The 21550-nt window shown below is 41.9% G+C and overlaps 1 protein-coding gene across 1 annotated transcript in view; it reads right to left on the reverse strand.

The window, feature by feature from the left end:
• Positions 1-21550, reverse strand: part of LOC145399057 (L-asparaginase-like) — a 484302-nt gene that overhangs the window by 293386 nt on the left and 169366 nt on the right. Inside the window, 1 exon segment of the mRNA XM_080271799.1 lies at positions 11633-11838. Coding sequence (XP_080127925.1) covers positions 11633-11838 — 206 coding nt within the window.

Below are 21550 nucleotides of genomic sequence, written 5' to 3' on the forward strand. Positions count from 1 at the left end.
AGTTAAAATGGGGAAAGCCCCAGGAATTGATGGAGTGTGTGGTGAAATGCTAAAGCATGGGGGAGAAATAGTAGTAGAATGGATGTGGAAGAAGTGCAGATTGGCCTGGGAGGAAGGTAGAGTCCCGGAGGATTGGAAATCAGGTATAATTATTCCCATGTACAAAGGGAAAGGGGAAAAAGAGGTGTGTGGTAATCATAGGGACATCTGTCTTCTTAGTGTAACAGGCAAAATATATGGAAGGATACTTATTGACAAAGTTTGGGAAATAACAGAGGAATTAGTTGGATAACAGCAGGCAGGCTTTAGGAAGAGAAGAGGTTGTGTACATCAGATATTCATTCTTAGATCTTCAGTGGAAAAGTTTCTAGAGAAGGGAAAGAAGTTGTATGTGGCCTTCATGGATTTGGAGAAAGCATATGACAGGGTGGATAGACAAGGATTGTGGAAAGTATTACGAATATAAGGAGTAGATGGGAAGTTGTTGAATGCTGTGAAGAGTATGTATGAGGGTGTTAAGGCTGCAGTGTGTGTGTGGATAGTGAACTGAGTGAATTTTTCTATTTGAAGGTTGGGTTGAAACAGAGTTGTGTCATGTCTCCATGGTTGTTCAATCTGTACATGGATAGGGTTATAAAAGAGATACAAGGTAGGGCAGTGGATGTTGGAGCAGCCCTAGTGAGAAAAGGCAGTGTTTGGAAACTCCCTGTACTGTTGTTTGATAATTAATGATACTGTGTTGTTAAGTAAAGACGAAGGGGAGCTGCAAGGCTTGGTGAATGAGTTTGGGAGAGTGTGTAAGAAACAGAATCTAAAGGTGAATGTAGGGAAGAGTAAAGTTATGGTATTCGAGAGAAGTGAAGTCAATAAATGTACAGTGAGGCTGAATGATCAGGAAATGAGAAATGTGAGTATGTTTAAGTACATGGGTAGTGTGATGAGTAAGGATGGAAGTCTGGAGGGTGAAGTGCTTGAAAGCGTACAACAAGGAAGAAAGGTTGCTAGTTCCTTGAAAGCAGTGATAAGAAACAGAGAAGTGAGCATGGAAGTGAAAAAGTTACTACATGACAGTATTGTGATAACAACTCTAATGTATGGAAGTGAAGCTTGGACTTTGCTGGAGGGACAGAAGTCAAGAGTGAAAGCAGTGGAAATGATTTATTTGAGAGGAGCATGTGCAGTCACATGGAGAGACAGATTGACAAATAAGGATGTAAAGGAGCATTGTTGTGTGGATGTGATAGGAAGCGTTGGGAGAAACACACTGAGGTGGTTTCGCCATGTGGAGAGGATGGAGAGTGAGACACTGATGAGGAGAGTGTATGTGAGTGAGGTGGAGAGGGGGGGAGAGGGAAAGGAAGGCCAAGGATGAAATGGAGGGATGGGGTAGAGGGGTATATGAGAGAGGGGTGTGGGTTGGGAGCAGGACAGTGAAATGGCGAGGGGACAGGGCGACATGGAGGAGATTTGTTTGTGGCCACCCCGTATGGGATTGAGACATCTGGTAATAGATAGATAGATAGACAGAGGTTGAAGTGCAAGAAGTGTACAAATTAGAAGAAACTCAAGATGTGGGGAAGGCCCCAGGACCAGACGGGATCTCTAACTGGATACTAAAGGAACGCAGAGAACATCTGGCAGATAAGATTCGTGGTTTAACTGTGTCTCCTCTGGAGGAAGGGAAAGTGTCTCGGGAATGGAAGAAGGCCATGTGGTACCAATTTATAAGGGAGAGAACAAGGAAGAACCCCTGAATTATAGACCAGTGTCCATGGCCAGCATGGTCACAAACCTGTGCTAGAGAATCCTGAAAGATAGATGGATGAAATACCTGGAAGGGATGAATATTTTGGCTAATAGTCAGTTTGGATTCAGAAGTGGAAGGTCGTGTGTTTCCAACTTGTTGAGCTTCTACTCAAAGGTGATATACATGCTATGGGAGTGAGATAGTGGGTGGATTGTGTGTATTTAGATTTAGAAAAAGCCCTTGACAAGGTACCCCACAAGTGACTAATGTGAAAATTGGAACACATAGGAGGACTGAAGGGAACCTCTTGGAGTGGATGAGAGACTTCTTATGTTTCTGATTTACATAAATGATAAAGTAGATGGAATGAACAGTTATGCAAGTCTGTTTGCTGATGATGCAAAGAGCATGAGGAGAGTAGAAGCTGACGAAGACAGTAAAATGATGCAGAAGGACCTGGATAGGATTTGGGTGTGGGAAATGAAATTCAATGCAAAAAAAAAAAAATATATTGGCAATGGGTAAAAGTATCAAGAGACCATCAATGAATAATCTGATGGGTAATGAACTAATCACAAAAGTGTGAGAAGAGAAGGAGTTGGGAGTGCTGGTCCAGGATAGTTTGTCACCTGAAAAACACACGAGATATTTAGAGAGACATAATCTTTTTACTAATATAAGAATAGCATTTCATTACATGGATGAGGAGATAAAAAAAAAATTGATAATGGCCATGATCTGCCCCATGCTAGAATATGCAGCATTAATGTGGTCCCCAATAAAATGAAAGATATAAACATGATCGAGAGAATAAAAAGAACAGCAACCAAGATGGTCCCTAGCCTGACAGATGTCGTACAGGGACAGGCTGGAAAAACCAGATCTGCCTTCCTTAGAAGAAAGGAAAGAGAGAGGGGCGACATGATTGCAGTGTTCTAAGCCAAGATGGGAGCAGAAAAAATTGACAGAGAAGATCTGTTTGTATAGGATAAGAGAGTAACAAGAGGACGCAGAATGAAACTGAAGAAGCCAAGCTGCTTGAAGGATATCAAGAAATATAGTTTTCCATATACATGCACAGACCTGTGCAATAGCCTGGACAAAGACAATATCCAGTCTAAAAACTTGAACGAGTTTAAAGCAAAATTTGACTTATCGAGAAACAGAGACGGGACCCCACGAGAGTAGCTCATTTCCTGTATATCACAACTAGGTAAATACAGTAGGTACCCACAGTACGTGAGTTCAGAATACGCAATCCTCATTGTACGCGAAGACCTATTTTTTTCCGAATTTTAGTGTATTTTTTAATAGTATGCGTATTGAACTTGTTGTAGGCAAGACGGCAGCGAAGAGTGGCCCAAATCCGGGGTTTACCCCAAGCACGCGACACTGCCACCCCAAGAACCGCCAACCACCAGTGATGGAGAGTGGAGAGTTGTCGATGATGGAGCTCAGCTGGGTACTGTGTGCCCTAGATAAATTCAAGGAAGAATTCAAGAACAATGAACACTGTCAGTTGCAAGTGGATGACTTCACTTTGAAGGGTTTATGAACGAAGTGAGTGCATTAGCTAGTGAAAGCGTCGAAAGCGCTGGTGACGAGAGTGGTGTGTCGGGTAGTGCAGATGCATGCTAGGGTTCCGAGAAAATTTGACATCATCAATTTGCTGTCAGACAATAATTAACTTGTTTCTTACTCGCTGTAGTTGCCTTTGAATACATATTCTAGCGTCACCCATAGCTGTCTTCATTGTTATTGTTGTGATGGCAAATTGACTTGTCGGCGAATTCTCCCGAAACCCACGTTAGGTGCCTCACCCTGCCTCGGATCCCCTTCTTACCTCCATTAAGCCTGTTTTCTTCTTGGGTTAAGGTGAGCAGCCCTATTCTTGTTGGTTTAGTAAAGCCATAATCTTGTTGGTTTACTTTATCTTAGGTAATATATCTTAGACAGTTTCCATGTACAGTACAATATTTAGGTCTGAAAGGAGTCTCAAGGGTTGCCCATGAAGGGAGGTGCCGCCCATATGTAATTTTTCCCTAAGTTTATGTATTTAGAGTATGCGAATTCCTAGTATGCGATGTCCTACGCCCATATACTCACCTACTGTGGGTACCTCCTGTACACCACACAAACAAAATCAGTATTATTTTACAGCCTACCTCTAATACCACTACATCTCCTATGCACCAACTTACAACAAACACTGTTCAAGATGGAGTTACTGCCCACATCCTTGTGGCAAACTGAACGTGGCCATACTCTCTCTGCTTTGACAGTACAGCCGCCAGCCCTAGATACTGCCACTTTTGCTTTATCAATGTTTAAAATAATTTCTTTCTCACTCTTCATATCACTCCAGAACTCTGACCACTTGGTTCCAAATTAACTTGGTTATCATGCCTATGCACCCAGAAAGTACTCATTCTTGCAAAGAAAGTACTAAGAATACTATAAAAGCATTGACCCTTAAGGAAAAAGTAAAAATACTGGACGAAGTAGCGTATGGTACGGAGCTTAATATGAAGCAGAGGAGAAAAGAGTCGCATTCATCATATCATTTATAAAGGCTCCAACATTTGCATGTGCCAACAATGGCCACCTAATGGCAGCTCTCTATTCTGCTCAATTTCTGCCAACCTCCCTATTCATATAGTTTGAAAAATTATTTGGCTGTGATTAAGATGTAGATAGGCCCCACTGTTGGAAAAGTACAAAATATTTAAGAAGTTTAATGATGAGGAAGCAGTGAGTTACTCACATTAAGTACAGTGAGTGTGAAAAGGGTTTTGTGATTGATTTTTGTTATGAGCTGACAGACACGCGGTTCAAAAAATTTGGCTTTTACGGTATGTGACGAGTTTACATGTTGACTTAAGTAGAATTATAATGTGAGTTCAGTTCTTGTCAGTTATGATATCATATGAGGTGGTACCCAAAAGTTCCTGAAATTAGACTAAAGATGGAAAAAATGTACATCAAGTCCTAATGGCGGTAGGTGGTGGCGACCATCATCCACTCACTTGATGTAGTGCTGCCTACTTCTTCCTTAGCCTTTATCATTGTTTTTCTGTGTCTGGCCTCCTCTCTTCCTATATCTCCCATCTTTCCTGTCACTTCTTATTGCTCTTCTTTCCTTTACAGGTGGCTTTACATTGAGTGACAAGCCAAATGGTTTCCTGTAAGCCAAGAAACCATTTACAACGCTGGGTGGTAACCATATAACCAACCCATACGTGCTCCCTACGTGTCAACAAGTGGGTTGGTGGAGGGTTAGTGCCCCTCCTCGTAAAACCAATAACTCAAAGTCAAATGACCACCCCTTACAGGATTATGGCATCTGGCAATAAATAGATAGATAGAAGTTCTAATCACCATTGCCCCCGTCAAAGTAGTCTCCTTGGGTGTGCAAACATCGATCCCAGGGCTTCTCCCATGATCAGAACGCATTCTGGAAGTCCTTGAGCAACTGCTTATTCAGGACCTTCAGTGATTTTCTCCTGGATCTCCTCAATGGTGTCAAGTTTTCGCCCTGTCAGCTGAATTTTCGTTTTCATAAAGAGGAAAATAAATCATAGGGGGCCAAATCTTATGAATAAGGGGGATGGGGGACACCCGGCATATATTTGGATGCCAAAAAACTGCTGAACAACAAAGGGGGTGGGGGACACCTGGCATGTATTTTAATGTCAAAAAAACGCTGAACAACAAGGAGGGTGGGGAACACCCAGCATGGATTTTGATGCTAAAAAACCTGCTGAACAACAAGGGCTGTCAGCATAGGTGTATTTTCATGATGAAGCATCCATTTGTTTGTGCACCACCTGTCTGGATGTTCTTGTCTCAAATCATCAGCCAAAATGCACTGGCAAGTCACATGTGATAGGCCAACATTGTCACATACATCATGATTGTCCTCCTGCCATCTTTGAAGATGGGTTCATGAACTTTGACCACATTGTCAGGAGTTGACTTGGTGGAAGGGTGACCAGAACATGCATCATCATCTGTTTACATTCATTCATTTTTAAAATGTTTAAACCAGTCGTAGGTTTGTGTAACTCTCAAAGCATTGTCACCAAATGCTTGTTTTACCCTTTTATGAGTTCCTGCTGCATTGTTCCCAAGTTTCACACACAACTTGATGGATGTATGTTGCTCTTTCACAAACTCCATTTTTGAGACAACAAAATTTGCAAAATAACCCAAACACAATCATAAAAAAATACACATATGCAGTGAATGCATCCATCCTGCAAATTGCCACATGACACATTTACAAACAAAGGGTGTGCACTGCCACAAGCATCTACACACCATACAACAAGCGGTTTCTGCCCTGCTATCAAATTTCGGGAACTTTTGGGTAGCACCTTGTACAAATTTATGCTGAATGGTTGACATGTTTATTATTCAAGACTACTTTTTTCTTTTAATAGAAGGTGAACAAAGGAAGGAAAAAGAAAGAAAAAAAAAAATCCATACACCAGATTACAGGTGTCCTCTATTCACAAAAAATCTGTAACAGTTGGACTTGAACTATTGTAGGATGAAGTTTAGGGGGAAACTATTCTGGGGAAGAGTGTTCCAAAGAGGTGCAGTTCCAGGAATAAAAGAATTCTGATAGGCAGAAGTTCTGCCATATGGCAATGTGACAGTCCAGTCATGAGTGCTACCAGATGCCCATGTAGTGTAGGGGATGGTGTGGATACGTGGCACAATGTATGCAACTTTATATGAGCATTTGCCATAAATGTATCCGTAAAATAAAGCAAGGGAGGCAACATTCCTTCTTCCTTGTAGAAGAGGTAGTATATTTGCAACTGCTGGGTTATTAACCCCTAAAAGAAAGGCATCAGAATATTTTGACACACTTAGGACAGGCATAATCGGCAGGCGTGATTTAGTGAGAGGGTTTGTGGGGTGGATGTGGCTGGGGAGTGGGGGAGTGGTAGGGAGGTGGTGGGGTGGTGCAGGGAGGTGGGGGTGGTTGGGGGGATGGGGGTGAGGGTGAGGGATGGTTGGGGAAATGGGGGTTGGGGGTGGGTGGGTAGAGGGTGATGGTCAAGGGTGGGGAAGTGGTGTTGGGGATGGTTTGGAGAATTAGGGTGGGGGTAGGGTTAGGGAAGTAGGGGGCAGTGGGGGGGACTGTGGGGGGGTGTGGGCTATGGAGGGTTGGGGGTTGGGGGGATCAGGGGTAGTCGGGGGTTGGGGGGACTGTGGGAGGGTGGTAGGGAGTTGGGGATTGGAGGTTGGGTGGGGGTGTGTGTGGGGGTGGCAGTGGGGGTGGGGGGTGGGGGGGGCATGACAGCATATGCGGACCCCCGTCTTTTTGGTCCTAGTACCCTCGGACAGCATATGCAGACACCCTTCTTTTTGGAGTTAATAAGTCTTACAACTTTGTCGTGAATTTCGTCCAGTTGTTTTAGTGCAACCTCTCCACATCCACTCCACATGGTAGAGTTATATTCCAACTGAGAGCACATGTGACTCTTGTAAATCACAGCCAACTTCTCGTCAGTGACGTAGTTGCAGTTTCTATACAATACTCCAAATTTCTTTGATGCTCTTTAAGCAAGTGATCTAACATGTAAGGTCCAGCTGTGAGTACTGTTAAGTGAAACACCAAGAATTTCAATATTTTTAGGTAGAGGAATATTAGTAGCACTGAATGTAATATTGGAATCAGGCAATAACTGTCTGATAGATAAGAAATCATTAATATGAATTAGGAACAGGGATGGAGCCAGGACTGTTCCTTGTGGCATGCTGGCATTGATCGAGTGGAAATTAAAATTTACATTATCTACTCTTACTCAAGACTGACCTACACTAAACTCCCATACGCCCCATCAGGCAGTTCACAGCCTGCTGCTGTGGTAAGTGGATTTTCGATTTTTTTCACTTGTGGCTATACCTAAACATGCACAACTACACCCATTATCTCAACCCAGATGAAAATACAGTATCATCTTTCTCCTCCTTTGCGAAACACACACACAACCACCCGGTTCATGATTATGAATAAATACAGGCATAAACAACAAAGACATGGTAATAAGAGAAAAATACATTTTTGTTTTGGTATCTTAACCTATTTGCTCAGGTTTATTGTACTGGTTTGGATCATTCGATGCAGCGTGACTAGTAGAAAATTGTGAAACGAACATCTCGGACTTGAGACTGACCTTCACTTCACGCTCTTAACCTCATTTGTCAGTTCACTAGCTGCTACCTGGACGAGTGGATGTATGATTTTTTCATTTGTGGCTATGCCTAAACAACATTCATCCACTGTCTCAACCCAGACAGAAAATATTCTCCTCCCTTGTGAAACACACACAATCACCCTGTTTACGATTCGAAATAAATACAGGTACTGTACTGTATAAACATAAATGATATGAAAATAAAAGATGAATATGTTTTTGTTTGGTATCTTTACCTATTTGCTCAGGATTGTTGTACTGTTTTGGATCATTTTACAGTACATATTCTTTGCCTTTCATAAGCAAAACAGGAAAGTTTTTCTTTTTCACGTGATGTTTTCGTGGGTGGAAAGGCCTCCCACTAATCAGCTCGTGCAAGGTGCAAATGGCATACCCTCACTATCCAGCTTGTACATTCATGGGATCATGTTTATCTCATTTAGGTATGAAAATAGAAACTCTTGGCTCCGTTTTCCAACAAGCTCCACCACCCAGACTATAAAAATAACTCTAAACTACCATAAACACAATAAACACCAAAAAATGCAAAAAACAAATTCATATTTCTTAAAATTCAAACCTTGCATATTATGTACTGAAAAACTTCAAAATACAGTACACATATCTAGTTATTTCACACCATTTCAGCACTACTGGCAATGTTTTGTGGCAAAAAAAAAAAAAAACTGTGATATTGCTTCACTGCAATAGCCTACCTGTGTGACCATTATCAGTTGCCTAAATTTACACAGCTTCCGCATTCGACTGCACACCAAAGGATGGGTCTGGGTAGCTGAAATTTTCACTGCCAAATGCATCAGAACTTCCTCTTCAATACGGCATGAAAAAAATTGGTTTTTGGAAATTAAAAAAATAGTTGTGGGGTCGGCCTATAGGGCCCAACAAATTCCAGGCGGATGGCCACGAAGGGGTTAATTACAGTCTCATATACTGTACTTTACCAAGAGATGATGTGATAGTTATTGGTCTGCAATCAGAGGGAACAGAGGAACTCTTTTCTTCAGAACTGGATGGATATTTTGGCTTCTTTCCAAGAACCAGGGAATGAAAAAGTATGGATGCATGGTCTTAATTTTCATTCATTCATTCATTGCCAGACGCCATGTATCCCGGACGGGGTGGCCAAGGGCTTAGAGTTAATTGTTTTACAGGGAGGGGCACTAATCCTCCACCAACCCCACTTGACACGTAGGGATGCATGGTCTTAATAATTTAGCTAAAACAGGTGCATGTTCTGGGAAACTTTTTTAAAAACAACTGGGGGATTTCCATCTGGACCTGGAGCTTTGTTGGTTGGTAAATTGTCTAGGATGGATTTTACATATTTAGTTTGTATCTTATGTGGAGCAATTTCGGGAGAGTTGAGTTCTAGTACAGGGACATTCTGACTAACCTCCTGTAGGGCAGAATTTGTGGCAAACATACTAACAAGGATGTTACTTTTCCACATGGGTCATTTTTAACATTTCCATCTGAAGATTCATGCATACCATAGAAGCTGTACACAGTCCTTAGTCACTATTCAGAGTTTATGGATATGGTTGCAGGTCCAATGACATTCCTTGGGGATCTTTATCCTTCCATTACAGTAGATATGCATTATTATAGATCATTTGTAAATTCTGTATGTGTGTTTTAGATATACCAAACCTTTATTCTTGTCTAAAATTGCCTTGCATAGCATAATACAGTAGATGTATGCTATTGGTGGTCAAACAACAAATCCCCTTTCACCCACATCCTATGTACAGTGGGGTCTCCCAGTATGCGAGAATATGGTTGAAAAAATGTGCCACATAATGGGACGTTTGCATATTAGAAACTACTGAATCAATGGAAACAAGAGTATATGGTTGACACCTCACCCTATCTTTGTCATTAACAGGACTTCTCCATTATTGACTATCATTTTAAGAAAAACTTATGCTCAAAGAAAGATAACAGAACGGTGAATGTAGTGTGTTAGGTAAAACTCCATTTGCATAACTGTGGGATTAGCAACCTTACTGTGCCCATCCACTTGCTGGCCCCCATAAGTCTAGATGGTTTGTAAAATCTGCTCCTTGTTCTTGAGAAAGTTCCTCACTGTTCAGTTACCTAAGCCAAGTTCACATCCAAAGTTTTAGTTCCTTTTACCTTGCTTATTCAACTCTATAACCTTCATTTTCCACTCCAAAGTGATCCTCTTATTCATGGAATGAAGTGGCAGGGCCATGATGTAACAGGTGAGCAAGAGCAGGTCTTGGACAATGCTAAAAACACCACAATGCTCGAGTGCCATGCAGGCAGACACAGACCAGGAGTCTTGAGACTTGAGAAGGAGGGAAAAGGAAGGAAACTGATCAGCCATCTGGCTGTGGCTTCTGGTACTACCATTTGGTCGGGAACAATGTTTTTTTTTCTTTCTTTCTTTCTTTCTTTGCTTTCAGATGATGGATTCACATTTTAGAACCACATTTCATTTTTGAAAAATTTATTTTTTTCCTAAGCTGAGTTTGCATATCAGGTGCTTCGCATTTTGAGATCCCGCATGCTGGGAGACCCCACTGTACTCTGTTATATGTTCATTCACTTAATGAGCAGATTTCTAAAAGTGTACCTGCTGTAACATCAAGACTCCTCTGTACTATGATGAGTGGTAACCTTATAACCAAATGATGCCTGGTGGTCTAATAGATTATGGGTCTCCTACTGGATGGGGTTTGCAAGTGTTCCCATCTGAGGGATGGTTGGTATTTATTGTTCATATAATGCCTGTCAGAGGCAAGTGAGACTAGCCACCCTTGCCTTAAATGTCAGGGCAGAGTAGCATAGCCTCAGGGCCCTAAACTCCTGATGGGACAAAAAAAAACACTGAATAACTGATGATAGACATGCTAAAACTGTATATGATACAATCTACAGTTCTTCAAAACAGTATAGTATTATTGAAGTCTTGGACAGTGATATGGTAAAATATTCAATGCAGTCTCTCAAAGTAAGAGGTAACAGTCATGAGCAACTAGTCAAATGGGCTCTTCATGATACTGAAAAGTAACAAATACAACTATACTGTAATATATGATGCAGTTAGAGAGATTTTCTTTAAAATACCTATCAGAATTGCTTTAGACAGTATCTGTAATATTAGCCCCTTCAACTCACTCCTGAAGTTGAATGAAATCATCTGGAGGTGGCAAGAATAAAATACAAAATGCTATCAAGTTGAAGAGGTTATGCTGGCCAAAAACTGTCAGCTATCCATCTTGAATGTTGAGCTGCATCAAGTGATTAACATTAGAATATTGTGCCATACTCCTTGCCAGCCAACTTCTCCACAGATTCATGCCTTCTAACTGTTACATCTGACTGATGTAAACTTTAATTTCACATGACCTTTGATGAGTCTTGAATGAAAACTGAAAGGCATAACTATATGGCTGATACATGTACAGCCATAAAAATCTGTTACAGAAAGGACATACAGATGAAGAACCATATTCTGCCACTGAGCATCAGGATATTAATGCAAAACGATGGCAATCCCCATTACATTTAGATGGATGACCTATGCAACCATCCTTAATTCTTCTTCTCACTTTTTCTAGTTCCTCTTCCTCCTCTCTCACCTAGTCACTACTCTCCCTCTCACTGCTTTTGATGATGTACTTACTTCTGTGATGTCTGTCCTGTTTGAAGGCATATTTCCAGCCCCATAAGTCTGAATCACAGCACCTGCCATGGGGGGCTGGAGAAAAGCACGTACTGTTTCAGCTGAGATGGACGGGAAGATCCGGAGAATTCCAACATTACGATTGAGACGATCAAACACTTTGAATTTCTTGAGGCGTGTTTGGCGGAACACAGAGCGAAAGTCAACTGTAAGATGCAAAAGTGAGGTGTAGGCATCATACAGCTGCATGATAATTACAAGAATTAATGCTTTCAATCCAGTGATGTAGCTATATTTTCTTCTTAATTATACAGTATTCTCCCTACTTCCTCAATTTAATGAACTTTAAGAAGATCTCCTGCAGCTAGTTAATGAGGGCTACATCTAATTCCTCCAGTTCTAAAGGTCTCTCTTAAGCTGAATAAGAGCTCTGTGAAGGAGGCAGTAAAATAAAAAATATATATGCCATCAAACTGATGGGGTTAAGAAGTACTGTAAGATGAAGTACAATAATTTGTAATGCTCATGAAACACTGTATACTGAAAAAAGAGGTGGCTACCTAAAAACTATTAATACAGTACCAAACAGTAATTATATGCTCAACACACTTTCACTTAAATTTTTCACAATTCAGCTGTAAACCAACATAGGAACACTTTTCATAAAACATGCTATCTATCTATCTATTGCCAGATGCCTCAATCCCATTTGGGGTGGCCACAAAAAAATCGCCTCCAAGTCGCCCTGTCCCCCGCCATTTCACTGCCCTGCTCCCAATTCACACCCCTCTCTCTCATATACCTCTCCACCCCATCCCTCCATCTCATCCTCGGCCTCTCCCTCCCTCTTCCCCCCTCCACCCCACTCACATACACTCTCTTCGTCAGTCTTTCACCCTCCATCCTCTCCACATGGCCAAACCACCTCAGTGTGTTCCTCATAACCCTTCCTATCACATCCACATCAACACCACAACAATCCTTTATATCCTCATTCGTCAGCCTGTCTCTCCATGTGACTCCACAGGCTCCTCTTAAATAACTCATTTCCACTGCTCTCACTCTTGACTTGTGTCCTTCCAATAACGTCCAAGCTTCACTTCCGTACGTTAGAGTTGGTATCACAATACTGTCATGTAGTAACTTTTTCACTTCCATGCTCACTTCCCTGTTTCTTATCACTGCTTTCAATGAACCAGCAACCTTTCTTCCCTGCTGTACCCTTTCAAGCACTTCACCCTCCAAACCTCCATCCTTACTCATCACACTACCCAAGTACTTAAACGTACTCACATTTTCCAATTCCTCACCATCCAACCTCGCTGTACATTCACTGACTTTACCTCTCTCAAAGACCATCACTTTACTCTTCCCTACATTCACCTTTAGATTCCATTTCTTACACACTCTCCCAAACTCATCCACCAAGCCTTGCAGCTTCCTTTAGTCTTCGCTCAACAACACAGTATCATCTGCAAACAACAGTACAGGGAGTTTCCAAACACTATCCTCTCTCACCAGGGCCACTCCAACATCCACTACCCTACCTTGTACCTCTTTTATTACCCCATCCATGTACAGATTGAACAACCATGGAAACATGACACATCCCTGTTTTAACCCAACTTTCAGAGAGAAAAATTCACTTAGTTCACCATCCACACGCACTGCAGCCTTCGCACCACCGTACATACTCTTCACAGCATTCAACAACTTCCCATCTACTCCATATATTCTTAACACTTTCCACAATCCTTGTCTATCCACCCTGTCATATGCTTTCTCCAAATCCATGAAAGCCGCATACAACTTCTTTCCCTTCTCTAGAAACTTTTCCACTAAAGATCTGAGAATGAATATCTGATCTACACAACCTCTTCCCTTCCTAAAGCCTCCCTGTTCTTCTCCAACTAATTTCTCTGTTCTTTCTCTAACTCTGTCAATAAGTATCTTACCATACACTTTTCCTATTATACTAAGAAGACAAATGCCCCTATGATTACCATACACTTCTTTTTCCCCTTTTCCTTTGTACAAGGGAATAATTATAAATGACTTCCAATCCTCCGGGACTCTACCTTCCTCCAAGGCCAATCTGCACTTCTTCCACATCCATTCTACTACTATCTCTCCCCCATGCTTCAGCATTTCACCACACACTCCATCAATTCCTGGGGCTTTCCCCAATTTAACTTTCTTCATTGCTTCCACAACTTCTATCCTACTGATTTCTTCCTGTCTTCTCACCTCCCTCCTTCTCCCAGCCATTTCCCAGCCACTTATACTCGCATTACTTCCTTCCTCTATGTTCAACAATTCCTTAAAGTGTTCTCTCCATCTGCTCACTCTTTCTCCCTTCTCCACTAGTAACGTACCATTTTTATCTTTCACTCCCCTGCTAACTTCACTTCCACCCTGTCTTACTCTTTTCACCTCTTTCCAGAACATTTTCTTACAGTCCCTCCACTTTACACTCAAATTCCTTCCAAATTCCTCATCCACTCTCTTCTTACTCTCTCTTACTAATCTTTTCACCTCTCTCTTTCTTTCTACATATAACTCTCTCTTCCGCTTCTCAACTTCTTCCACGCCCCTATTTCTCATCCATTCATTGTATGCTTTCTTCTTTTATGCCACAGCCTGTTTCACCTCTTCAGTCCACCACGCTGTTCCTTGCACCCCCCTCCATCTTCTCTTCCTTCCACACACCACATCACATGCTGCACATATTTCTTCTGTAAATATCCTACACACACCTTCCACGTCTCCCATCTGCTCCAATTCATATTTGCCCAATCGTTCCTCCACTTCTCATTTATATTCTGCCTTTTTCTCATCCTCTTGTAACCTTTCCACTCTCCTTGCAACTACTCCTTCCTCTCGTCTTTCCCTTCTTCTATTCCTCCATCTTACTTGAATTCTAATTCTGGCCACCACCAAGTAGTGGTCAGAAAGTCCACTCCCCCAACCTCTATAAACTCTTGCATCCATTACACATCTTCGCATCCTTTCATCCACACACACATAATCAATCACTGCCTTCCTTTCATTCAGTTCACCACCCACCCTTCTGATCACTCACCATGTATACCTGTGGATCATTTTATGCCTGAAGAGGGTACTGGCTATCACCAACCCCCTCCCATCACAAATGTTATTTTTCATAATTAAGTGGCCATTGTTGCTTAACCCCGGTATTCCCAACCAAGCACACTCAACAACAGCAAATAAGCATGGGGGCCAAACTACCGCAAACTCCCCCTGACCGTTAAGGGGCCCTAGAACCTGGGAGTGGCCTCGGTCACCCAGGCAAGTACCACATCTCTCAACACAACACATACAACAACACTGTTTTTTCTGCACTGAGAAATGACTCCCCAGCAGTCATTTCTCAAAGGCTTCTTCTAGCCAGTGACACTGAGAGCAATCCAGGACCCATCAACAAATACATATGTACCGCATGACCAAAACCTATCATTTCGAGTCAACAGACAAAGGGTTCAGTTCTGTGCAATTCTTGCAAGAACTGGACCCACAACACTTGCATCCAGAGGACATTACACAAACACCTGGATCTGCTACTTATGCTCCTTCCCCCCACCCACTAACCCATCCACCAGCCATTCTCCTACTTCCTCCACACCTCCTCAGCCTAACCCACCAATCCTTCTAACACCATCCAATCCCTGAACCCCTCCCATTCCACCCCAATCTAATTCACCCCAACCCCTATCTCTGTCACAACCTTCTCTTACCCCCTCTCCTCCACCCACACCCACACCTCCACCCACACCCCCAACTCCATCCCCTCCCGTGCTACAGCACCCAACATACATCGTACACACAACATTAACATTCTTCAAATAAACATAGATGGCATAAACACTAAAAAACAATAACTCACACAATTCATCAAACAACACAACATACACACTGCCATCTTACAAGAAACAAAACTACACAGAACACAAAAAACACCTACATTTCATAATTTCACCACCATTAGTCAAGATCGGGCCCATGGGGGTGGCAGTTGACTCATCACTTTGGTGCACCAATCCATCAACCTTTCAGATACTAGTGCACACACAAAATCGCTTCTCTCCCCACATGACACCACAACAGAAATACAATCAATCAAAAGAGCACTGGTGACAAATCACACATAACAATCGCCAATACATCCATTTCCACCCGTCCCCCAATCATCCCCCAAAGAAACAACAATTACTCTTCTCAAATACACCATATCACTAACATACCCAACATCGACCTGGGTGGTGATTTCAACGCCAAGGTGTTGGCCTAGCACGTCAACAACCCTGACATAGACAGAGGGCTGGTACTAAAATCCCCAAAAGATAACCTTTTCATACTCGACAATCTCCATGAACATACCCATACCCCTCACCAAGCCCTCTTCCTCCCATCATCCCCAGACATCACCTTTTGCTCCCCAAACCTCGCCCCCACAACATCCTGGAGAGTAGTCAAAACCCTTGGCTCTGACCATTTCCCAATCATCATCACCACCAAAACCAGAATCACCCCAGCTGGCCACAGACACATACACTAATTATAAGAAAGCCAACTGGGAGGCCTTCACAACTGAAACAGAGCAACACTTTGAAACATTAAACAATACACCCATGACAAACATCAACACTGCTGTGCACACTTTCAATACAGTTATTCAAAATGCAGACAAAAGATACATCCCTAGAGGCAACTAAAAGAGACACAACCCCAACTTCACACCAGGAATTCAAGGCCTCATCAGTCAATGCGACACACTACAACACTCCCCAACACCCCATGCACAAGACACCATACAACAATACAAGAACTCAACACTCAAATAAACAATAAAGTATCAGAGCAGCAAACACTAAATTGGAATAATTATTTCCAAACACTTGATCACAAAACAAAACCAAGCAAACTCAACAAAACACTAAACAGCATCACACTCTCCAACAGCAACACTACACAATCATACGCTGCCATCACAACAACAGACACCATACCTTCAAACAAACAACAAGCAAACACTCCTCATCAATCACTTTTCACAAGTCAGCCATCTAAACCCCCAATGCGATGACCGACATGTCATCCGATGCGAAAGACAGTTCCCCACAGACACAGACAACACCTTTCACTTACAACTAGACAGAGGACACCATTAGCAACCTTAAGCACTCATCTGCCTGTGGCCCAGACAACATAAGCAACATACACCTTAAACACCTTGGACCACAAGGCATACTGTACAAGCACTCACCACCATGTCAGACTACAGCTACTCACACATCATACCCAACATCTGGAAGCATGGCACTATCATCACTATCCCCAAACCCAACAGACCCAATGTAACCTTCCTCACACAATCTCATCTTGCTCTTTTGCACCCCCTCAAGAGTCACTGAACGACTGGTATTACAATTAGTTACATTTCACATCCCCCTTGCCCCATCACAACATGATATTAGGCCGCTACATTCCACAAACACGCTTCTTACAGACCTTACACAGAGTTTTTGATGGCATGAATTCAGCTAGGCCACCACACAGAACACTCCTAGTCATACGAGACATTAGCAAAGCTTTTGATGCCATCCCCAGCCACAACCTCACAAACAAAATATTCAACACAAACAATCACAATAACACAAAAAGATGACTGGCAAACTACTTAGCAGGCAGATGTGCACATGTAACATTTGCCGGTTAGTCATCGAACATCAAAAACTTCACAAATGGCGTCCCCCAAGGATCTGTTTTGTCCCCTACTCTCTTTAACCTATAAATGCACGACATACCCACACCTTGCACACCACTAATACACATAGCTTCCTATGTGGACGACATAACATTTACACATACACACCAATACCTCAACATGAAACTGATGTCATGTGCTTTGTAGAGACCAAATTAAGAGAAGATATTGACGTTCATTTGGGAGATGGTAAATACAAACTGTGGAGAAAAGACAGAAAAGAAAAAAGGGAGGAGGAGTGATGATAGCAGTGAAGAACAACATAAATTTAGATACTGTGGAAATGGGAGAAGGCAGGGCTGAAGTGATATATATGAATTTAGAAACTGGAGAGAATGTTGAGAGATATGGCGGTAGTGTATGTTCCCCCAAAGACAAGAGCATGGAAGGATGATGAATACCATGAGATGTTGTCAGATATGGCTAGCTATTTGCAAAAAATAATTGAGAAAAGCAATAATATAATTTTGGTGGGTGACTTTAATTGTAAAGAGGTGAACTGGGAGGAATGGTACTCGGGAGGCGGCGAGGATTCATGGGGCACTAAGTTATTAAATATAATAATGAATAATGTGATGACGCAATGGGTCAAAGAAGAGACACGGTTTCGAGGTGAGGACACACCAGCAAGGTTAGATTTACTGTTCACCAAAGAACCCGATGTAATAGAATCATTGGAATATCTCTGTCCTTTGGAAAAAGTGATCATGTGGTCACTGAGTTCCAGATGTTAATAGGAAACGTCGAGCCAAGAGATGAGCTTCATAGACAGGGAAGATACAACTTTGGGAAAGCAAATTTTACAGGATTGAGAAACTTTTTTGAAAATGTGGATTGGAGAAAATTCAGAGAAACAAGAGAGATACAGAGGAAGTGGGATATCTTTCTAGACCTCATAATTTGGGAGTGGAAAAATTTGTACCAAGAGTAAGAGGGAAAGAAAACAGGAAAAAGGAGTGGTTTAATAGAAGGTGTATGATAGCAAAAAAAGAGAGATATAAGGCGTGGAACAATTGGAGAAAGAGAGGTAACAACAGAACAAAGGAAGAATATAAAAGAACAAGAAATGAATACACAAGAATATGTAAAGAAGAAGAAAGGAATTTTGAAAAAGGTATAATTGACAAATGCAAGGTTGAACCCAAACTGTTTTATAGATTTGTTAATGGCAAACTGAAACAAAAGGAAGGAATCACCAAACTGAAAGTAGCAGGAGAGGTCTTTAAGGATGCGGCAATGCAAGCAGAAATAATGAACAAACGTTTCCAGTCAGTTTTCACTAAAGAAAAGGAGCTTGTGGAAGGGGAGGGAGTGATTAGAAATAATCCGGTGATGAAAGATATAAAAGTGGAGGTACAGGAAGTGTATAAATTACTGGAAACTCAAGATGTAAGGAAAGCCCCAGGACCTGATGGAATTTCTAATTGGGTACTGAAGGAATGCAGAGAACAACTGGCGGATAAAATTCACAGCTTAATCGTATGCTCACTGGAAGAGGGGAAAGTGCCAAAAGAATGGAAGAGGGCAAATGTGGTACCAATTTACAAGGGTGGAAACAGGGAAGAACCCCTGAATTATAGACCAGTGTCTCTAACCAGCATGGTCGCAAAATTGTGTGAGAGAATCCTGAAAGACAGATGGATAAAATATCTGGAAGAGATGAATATTTTGGCTGAATGTCAGTTTGGATTCAGAAGTGGAAGGTCATGTGTTTCTAACTTGTTGAGCTTTTACTCAAGAGCAATTGATGTGGTACAGGAGAGAGATGGTTGGGTGGATTGTGTGTACTTAGACTTAGAGACGGCCTTTGACAAGGTACCTCATAAGAGACTAATGTGGAAACTAGAATATATAGTAGGACTAAAGGGGAAACTTCTGGAATGGATGAGAGACTTTTTGAGAGACAGACAATTGAGGACAGTAATAAAGGAAAAGATGTCTGGATGGAGGGAAGTAACAAGTGGAGTCCCTCAAGGCTCAGTGTTGGCGCCAGTAATGTTCCTGATTTACGTAAATGATATGGTAGATGGAGTGAACAGTTATGCAAGTCTGTTTGCTGATGATGTAAAGATCTTGAGGAAGATAGAGGTTGAGGCAGATTGTAAAATACTGCAGGAGGATTTGGATAGGATACACAATTGGAGCCGGACGTGGGAAATGAAATTTAATGTAAAGAAATGTAAAATATTGGAAATGGGTAAAAGTACCAGGAGACCATCACTGAATTATTTTTGGGGTAATGAATTAATCACAAAAAGGAGAGAAGAGAAAGATTTGGGAATGCTGGTCCAAGATAGTTTGTCACCAGAAAAGCACATTAACAAGATAGTTGGAGAGACTTATAAACTCTTGACTAACATAAGAGTAGCATTTCATTATATGGATGAGGAAATGATGAAAAAATTGATAGTGGCCATGATCCGCCCCAGGTTAGAATATGCAGCGGTAGTGTGGTCCCCACACAAAAAGAAAGATATAAACAAGATTGAGAGAATACAAAGAACAGCAACCAAGATGGTCCCCAGTCTGACAGACCTGTCATACAGAGAGAGGCTGGAAAAACTGGATTTGCCTTCGTTAGAGGAAAGGAGAAAGAGGGGAGACATGATTGCGGTGTTCAGGACCATGATGGGAGTAGATAAAATTGACAAAGAAGATCTGTTTGTACGGGATAAGAAAGCAACAAGAGGACACGGAATGAAACTGAAAAAGTCAAGCTGCTTGAAGGATATCAAGAAATATAGCTTTCCTTACAGAAGTATAGACTTATGGAATAGCCTGGACAAAGAGATCGTCCAATCTAAAAACTTAAACAAGTTTAAAGCTAAATTCGACTTACTGAGAAACAGCGACAGAAACCCACGAGCATAGTACATTCCGTGTATATCACAATTAGGTATATTAGGTAAATACTTAAATATTTGGAATGACTTAGACAAAGAGGTGGTGCATGAGAAAAACATTCATGTGTGTAAAGGTAGACTTGATAAATGTGGATATGAAGACAGGACAACACGAGCATTGCTCAATTCCTGTATACTACAAATAGGTAAATACACACATACACACACACACACACACACTCACACACACACACACACACACACACACACACACACACACACACACACACACACACACACACACACACACAAAATCCTTGGTGTAACGTACAAAACTTCAGTCATTTAAACAACACATAAAAACATTAAAGATAACACCAAGATTCACCACCTTAAGGTCACTTCCCAATACAACATTTGGACACAACAAAGAAACCACCACCACAATATACAAACAATATATACATTCAATGATGAATTATGCAAGCCCTGCTTGGGCTTCTAACCTCACTAAAACACACTACAACACTCTACAGACCATACTGAACAAGACCCTAAAAATTATCACAGGCTGCACAGCTACTACATCAACAGACCACTTACACCAAAAGACCAAAGTCCTCAAAGTCAATGATCACCTAGACATGAGAGGCACAGAAATTCTTGCTGCAGCCTCCACAAACCCATACCATCCACTACACTACATGGCAGCACATCCACACACACCAAGGAACATCAAAACAACATCTAGCACAAGGTACCATACACAAATACTGTCATCTCTCCCCCCTCGCCCACCTCAAACCAGCTTCCAGAAGCATATTCATGCTCTGATCACTTGCCACTTCATTCAGTCACTTCAAGTCAACACACAGCTGCATGCACGGCCTCCTGATATCCACTCATCTGAATCCTACCTCCCTCGTGAGGGAGTTGTGGGCATCATCCAGCCCTCTTGAGTTGTCAGAAGAGGCTGGATGACTCCGTTGCCGACGCCTGTCCAAGATGCAACACAGCACCCCATACTAATAAGCGCATTATGGAAGACTGCATTGCACACAACTGCCTGCACCAACGACACAACATACACTCCTTGGGAGCTCTGTGGGAAAGCCCGGTCTCGGCCATCACCTTTCTTAGGGACTTGGGACTGTTTGGCCAGACTGCATAAGGAACAACTACTACTACTACCACAGATAAGCAATCACCCCTAAGGGGTTGTCCCACAGGTTCCCTAAGCCATTGGTGTTATGTCTGCATCTTAGTGTATCATGTGCTGTGCAATGCTCC

The sequence above is a fragment of the Coenobita brevimanus genome, chromosome 47, assembly GCF_032717465.1.
Source record: "Coenobita brevimanus isolate Jiangsu-jjx chromosome 47, ASM3271746v2, whole genome shotgun sequence".
NCBI lineage: Eukaryota > Metazoa > Arthropoda > Malacostraca > Decapoda > Coenobitidae > Coenobita > Coenobita brevimanus.